Below are 7,540 nucleotides of genomic sequence, written 5' to 3' on the forward strand. Positions count from 1 at the left end.
AGTATGGAATCCGAAGTCCATAATTGTCACCAACAATCTATAATTACCCAACAAAGTTTTGACATACACTTTAGGATATGACAATACGAGTATGAAAACAGTTTCATTGTGGGGGGAAAAGTATGATCAGAAATTTAATAAAATGCTTGAGCGAGTTTCTAGCTAGTACTTATAGATCGTAGTAGACCTTATGAATGTTACAGGAGACCCAAGGTAATGAGAATATATATATATATATATATATATATATATATATATATATATATATATATATATATATATATATATATATATATATATATATATATATATATATATATATATATATATAAAGAGAGAGAGAGAGAAAGTAACACACACACTCCATATGAATAATGTTACATGAGTAAACCATAATGTAAAGTTAAATAACCTTGTCTAGAGTGAAATTTTTGACATTTTTCCCCTCTAAAACTAATATTAACCTACTGATCATTAATCAGCTTGGAGGAGATTAATTGAGACACAAATGCACCATACTACATACATCAAAGGTGCTGATGTCAGATTTCATACCTCAATCCCATACATGTGTCAATTTGGATCGATATATGAACAGATAAGCTCTATGATCAGATTACCGCAGTAAAGAGAGTCAATTTCCCAAGAAACAACTTGAAGAATTAGCTATGATTCGTCAAAAGATGACTCATCCTAGTTCGAGAGTCGACACAATATGAATGCTCCATGGGTTGAAGTCAACTATTCAGCCAATGTGTCACATCGAGCGCAACTACGAATACTACAATCATTGTACTTTGAGAATTCATGGACAAATCTAGTTTGAATTATTACTTATTGATTTCATGAAAATTAATCTACAAGGAAAGTTGACTTTGTTTATTGTCATAAGAAAAGTATCTTCAAATTTGAATACGAAATCCTAGTTTAAATTAGAAAACTAGAAGGTTTATTCTCACCTCCAAGGGGCATTTTCTCTCGGCTATAAAGAAGTACCCTACGCCTTCATGTTTCAGTCTTATGCACTTAGTGTTTTTTTCTCTTTAAAATAAATTATTCATTGCCTCCATTGTGGATATAAGTTTTTACATTGAGGGTGATCCATTCTAAATTCTTCTCATCATTTCTACTTATTGATCACAACTTAGAGCAATCTTAGGAGTCAGATCACCCCTCAAACAATACGTTAGATTGGTCATTGGTCGCTAACACAAATTGACCATAGATTTAACCGTCTACCAAAGTATTTCCAAGGGACAAAGATTCCAAACTCGTATGGTGGTATTCAATTACGGAAAGAATAGGAACAAAGCTGTGTTTGGCATGTGAGCACTAGTAGCCATCACCATTATAAGAAATGAGGACGAAGCCCATGTGATTCCACGGTTATATTCCACCCACATGTGACGCTGATCAATCATCTTCTTATACATTTTCAAGCCCATAAACCCTCTTTTTACAAAATCTGGAGTGGGAACCTTATGACCCCACGTTGTTAACATGCCATAATCTCGTGTGTAGACCTTTAGCCTGCATGTGGGACAGAATCTATATTTAGTGTGTTTTGAGTCAAAACAAAATTTTGAAAGGCCCCCATTTTCAATTTTTCACCTTACCAAAATAGTGCCTCCACCATCCAAACATAGTAAGCTTTTTTATTTTTATTTTTTAGGTTAAGAAGATCGTTAGTGTCCTCACGCTATTCTCTATTTGTGCACGACATAAATTTCGCCACATTGCCACTTTTGATGTTGAAACTCTTTTATGTTTTTGTGAGGACACGGGGATTCGAACCCTCGAGTGTGAATGAGGTAGACTTGGGACAGACATATTTACCACCATGTCATTATCATTGGTGGTATGATAGGTTGAAAAATATGTTTACGAATTATTTGATGACATGGAGCACTAGCTTCCTTGCTATGCAATTACCTCCATTAAGACTCATCTTTGGTCGCAATGAATGGCCTTAAAATATATTTGAAACAACTCATGCATGGTCCCAAATGTTTGAAGCCAAACTTCGGCTTGGGTTTTGCAAACAAAATCTTCTTTATAATTCGTCAAATTATTCTAATGAAAGAAATCACAAGGACAAGGACCACAAAACCTTGTTCCAATCCCAAAGGAATTAAAGGCATGAATAAAAATGTGTCATGAACAGCACTTGACGTGCAATTCTTATCCCTCTATGTAGAGAATAATGTACAGAAGCCTAATTCATAATCAACCATACTGTGATTTACGACCTTCTATGTAATCTGAGCAGTCTGAAACTCCCCAAAAAAAGCCAAGGCAGACCAAATTGCAACAAGAAAACAGAAGGCCCACTCAAGGTATCTAAACGTTCATATCTAATTGTCAGGAAAAAGGTAACTGTAACAGGCACAAGACAACACATTTGTCACCCCAAATTTGTTTTAAACAAAAGAAAATAAAAAATTAAAAAAAGGGTCAAAAGACAGTCACTTACGAAAGGAACCCTTTTTTTTTTTTTTTTTTTTTTACGTAATTCATAATGTCAGAAATGTTGTCGCTCAACCAAGTGCCCATTAGCGCAGAAGATTCCACCAAACGACTGAAAACTCAAAACACCAACTCTCAAACTAATCACCTAATTAGTTTAACAACAAATTACCCCAATTATGAACAAAAAAATTAAACAAAAACTTAAATGTCTCCTTCAATTCACTTGGATTTTTAATTTAAACTAGATATAATTTTATGTGTAAATTTTTAATTATAATAAAAAAATTAAATGTGAATTTTGTAAGAATTTTTAATTATAATAATTTTGATAAAATAAATGAGACCAAAATATGCAATACAATGATGAGCAACATTCACAATTTTCGTTTTGTAATTTGCCTTCGCAACATTCTTACATACAAAAACATACAGAATTACAAATCTCTATATACCAATCTAAAAATCTGAACTTTCTATTCTTTCATTCTTTTTTTTTCAATTGCTAATAACAACAAAAAAATTCAGATTAGACTGAAGAAAAAATAAAATTAAGGATTAAGGAAGATAAGAAAAGAAAAAAATACTCAGAAGGGTACCACAACTTCACTACAAGCAAAATCGTCAGAATTCCTGATGGAATCTTCGGGCCACGAATCCCGAAGAAGCTTGAGCAAGAGCTGCGCCTTTCGCTTGGCTCGGTCCGTGCAGTCGCTCTGCACCAGAAGCAACAGCTGCGTCAGAATCCCCGCCGCCACCGCCTCCCTCTGGCTCTGCTCCGACGCAGAGCAAAGAGACACCAGCGCCCCCGCCGCATACTCCGTCGCCCGGTCCGAGATCTTCAGTATTATCTTCACCAGCAGCGGCACCGTCAGCGCGTGCGCCGCCAACGCCGAGCACCCCGCTGGGATCCGGCAGAGGAGCTCCACCGTGGCCAGCGCCCTCTCCGCGTCGCACTTCTCGAAGTCGGCCAGCCGGTCGATCAGGATCTCCGCCGCTCCGGCGGCGATCGCCTTGTGCCGCGTCTGCTTCACCAGACACATCGCGAAGAGCGCTTTGATTCCAACCTTGAGAGCGCGAGGGTACGCGATCGGGCTCCGAAGAATCTCGATCACTCCCTCGAAGATCTCGTCCACATTGCTGATCTGAGACCGGAGCTCCGGCGTCCGCGTCCCGGCGACGACGATTTCGATCATCGCCGCCGAGTTTACTCGGACGTCGATCGAGGAGTGGAACAGGAGGCGAGTCAGGTACGCAACCCGGTCCGGCTCGGACGCCACCGCGGCGCACTCGATCTCGGAGAACGGGAACATCACAGCCACCGCGAGCGCCTCGCGGCTCAGCTCGGACGAATCAGAGCTCGCGCCGGCGAAGACGATGTCGAGGAGGACTTCGCGCGAGTTGAGCGAGGAAATAACGGAGCGGTTCTTGTCGGAGTCGCGGGCTAGTCCTCTGAGTCGCCTCAACGCGGAGAGGCGAGTCGGAGCTGGGGTGGACTCGGAGGAGGCCTGGGTGAGGAGCGAGCGTACCATGGCCGGGTCGGCTGGCTGCTTTGGCGTCGGAATTCGCTCGACGCCGAAGGAGCGGTTGGCGACGCACCAGTCCTGGATAAGGCGGCGGAGAGTGTGATTGGGAATGAGAGTAAAGTCTGTAAGCGGGGCTCGGGTGACCGGACACGTGGTATTGCCAGTAGCCACCCAAGACTCGATGCTTGCTCGGTCGTAGGTCTGACCGGTGCTAACGGTGACCGGGTCTCGCATCAGCTCCAGCGAGATTGGGCACCTGAAGTGGTACGGTATCTGTACCCCTAAATCCAACGGCTCTAAACTCCCAGGCATAATATTACCAATAAGAAAGTGTATGAACTCTTGTTTACTCTTATTTATCTCTTCTCTGTATCTATGTATCTATATAAACAACAAGAATGAAGAGGAAGGGGATTTGGTGATTTGTAAATGTAATAAATAATGGAGGGAAAGAGGAAACTTTGAGTTCTGAAACTGAAAAAAACACTGAGCGGGTGTCTGCAAAATTCTGTTTTGGCTTTGGTTTGGTTTTTGTGTTATTGTGTGTATGTGAGAGAGAGTTCAGTCTTATACCAAGTGAGAACAGAGGGACATAATATACCCAAAAGCTCAACAACAGTTTGGCCTAAACAAGGACTATTATCTCTCTCTGATCCTGCTCTGCACTGCTGGTTTGCTGACCACCTCTGCCTCTTTCGTCTGACTCAAAATTGGCCACACGTGTGGTGGCCAATTTAACTTTGAGAAAAAAAAAAAAAAAAAAAAAAAAAAAAAAAAACCCCTGGTTGGGTTTAGGACTATTAAGGAGTTTGGTCAAAGGGAAAATGTGCGACGGAGGTTTTGGGTCCCACGGATTCTCTCTCAAAGCCTAAAAGAAAATCTTTCTTTCACTCCTATTTACGTCAAGGATTGTTATAATGTTATGCGACTCGCTGTCCACTACTGTTTTGTGGAGATTGATTGAGCATCGTTTCATTTAATGGGGATAATGGTCTTTGCTCTTGTGCCCTCCCTTGTTTATCATTTTTTCAGTTTTACCCGTTTCTTTAAAAAGTCTCTTTTGGTTGTAAATTCTCTGAGATGGGAATTTAGAAATGCGGGAGACCTTTGTTTGGAGGTGATGTAATTTAAGGTGGACAACGTTATGTCATGATCTGTATGAATAATATTATGATGGCAAATCAAATCTAGTCTCGTGATTGAATGGAAAGAGCACCCATTTTAAAGTGCCAGTCTCAATATTCAACACATGTGTCCCCAAAGAAATTACTGGTGACAACAAATGGTATTATGTCTCAAAGCTTTTTTTTTTTTTTTTTTTTGTATTTTAATTAAAGTGGCATTGTCTTCATTTTGGTTTTTCACTTTTAGGGACAACCCCTTTTTAGATTTTAAAAACATTAAAAGCAATGGTTAAAATTTTATATGATAAAGTTAAAAACGATATAGTTTAAAATTATAGTTTCGTTCAATATACATTATCCTCATAACTTGAAAAGGAAAAAAGAAAATGTAAAGTTGCTACAACAACAAACTTCATAGCAGAAGTTTATTAGTAAAAATAACTTTTGATCTTTTTATTTAATTTTTTAAAGACCAAAAAGAAACCTTTTAGCTGTGCTAATTCATCACCAACTAGAGAGTTCCTTTTTTTTTATTGCTATATTACATTCACACGCTTCTCGAACCCATTTACCTAAAGATGATAACTCTTTTCCCCTCACTCTTTCATTTATGTTGCAAGGTTGGACTCAAACATGATTTCACAAAAGGGAAAGATTTAAGGAAAAAAGAAAGTTAAGGCGTGCAGAATATTAAAAGAAGAAAGCAATTCTAACAATGGGAGTATTGGTAAGAGAAAAATAACAATTTTTAGAAAATGGGCATCTAACTATTTATCTATTCACTAAAAAATACTTTCAAGTAAAGGGCTGAAGGGGGAGTGAAACATAATCTTATATATATTGGCAACAAATTGAAAAACCCATAATTACCTAGGATGGAAAAGAAATATCCCAGAAATAAAATGGCACCATGACAAAGTAGATGGGAATTAATTAGGTTTGAGTTGTCTGCTATTAGTGTGATAACTAAGTGGGCAGTCAAAGGTCAAAGATGAACAGATTACAGAGGAATGTGCGGGTCCAGGGTGTCTCGCCACCTCTTTATCCGAGCGAAATGAAATTAATTTGTTTTTTTTTTAAATAAAAAAAAGAAAAATAAAATTCTCGTGTGGATAATATTAATATGGTGGTTGGCTGTTCATTTTGTGGGTCCCACGCTTAAGGGGACGATGTTGATTAAGTGGAGCCCACCAGAGTCCTGTGGACTGTGAATTGTCTGATACATCTACCTTAACAACACACTGCAAGTAGAGTGAAAAAGCAGAGAATCTTTCTCACATGTTGGTGTTGCCCCTTAAGTCGGGTAATAGGAGTGCGGAAAGTGCAAGCTTCCCCTATCAACTTTGTGCGCACACATATTCCTCTTAATTTTCTCTATTACTTTACCCAAGTCCAAACCATTAGTTTTCATTTTTCAACGTGATGATTATTTTTATTGGACACAAACACACTTTAGTTGCGTAACAAGTTTGGAAAATAGTGATTTATAATAGAGGAACGAATCCAAATATTTTGTTCTGTCTTGCTCTTCGTTCATCTAATTATTTTCTTACATACATGTAAGTAATAAAAATATCAATTGTCTTATATGTCATGTAAATAATTAATAATAATAATAATAATTTGTTCTGCTGGATAAATACATAAAATTCTAAGTGATTATTATTTTGTGTAAAAATCTTTACTATATAAGGAGCAAGAATGGGAAAAAAAACAGACAATTTGGATTTATACCCCGAAATCCAAATGCTAGTGGTAGACCATTATATGGATTGCAAAAAAAAAAACCCTAAACACAAATATAAGACTCAGAAATCACTAAAGGTGTGTTTGGTTAGGTGAAAAGGAAATGAATAAAATGGAATGAAATCTAAGTATGATGTTTGGTTAGATTTATAAAAAAATGAATGGTCATTCAAAAGAAATGGTCATTCACCCATTTTACGTGAATCATCATTCCTTCCTCACATGGGAGGAATCATCATTCCAAACTATTTTCTTCTTTTTTTTTTTCATAATTATCTTTGAATATCATAATATAATTACAATATATTATATAGTAGTTATATGTTATAATATGTAATATAATATAATATAATATATAATAAAAATATTATGATATAATTTAATTTAATTTATAATATAGTTATAAATTATAATATATTTATTTAATATTCTATAATAATGTATTATATAATATAATGTACAATAATATTACAATATAATACAATAATATGATAGAATATAATATAGTTGTAATATTATAACAAATAATATCATAATTATATTAATAATTCTAATATTATTATTTTATTATATAATAAGATATTATAATTATATTATATAATATTTTATTATCTTAAATATTTATGGTATATTATATTAATTATAATAATATAATAATTAATATAATTAAATATTAAT

The 7,540-nt window shown here is 36.3% G+C and overlaps 1 protein-coding gene across 1 annotated transcript; it reads right to left on the reverse strand.

Annotated features, from left to right (window-relative positions):
- Positions 1-2,878: 2,878 nt before the first annotated feature.
- Positions 2,879-4,684, reverse strand: LOC21410125 (U-box domain-containing protein 26). Its single transcript, XM_010109618.2, has one exon. It carries the CDS (start codon positions 4,302-4,304, stop codon positions 3,054-3,056), a length of 1,251 nt encoding a protein of 416 aa, XP_010107920.1. The 5' UTR covers positions 4,305-4,684; the 3' UTR covers positions 2,879-3,053.
- Between the last annotated feature and the right edge of the window lie 2,856 nt (positions 4,685-7,540).

This window comes from Morus notabilis, unplaced genomic scaffold (assembly GCF_000414095.1).
Source record: "Morus notabilis unplaced genomic scaffold, ASM41409v2 Scaffold45, whole genome shotgun sequence".
NCBI lineage: Eukaryota > Viridiplantae > Streptophyta > Magnoliopsida > Rosales > Moraceae > Morus > Morus notabilis.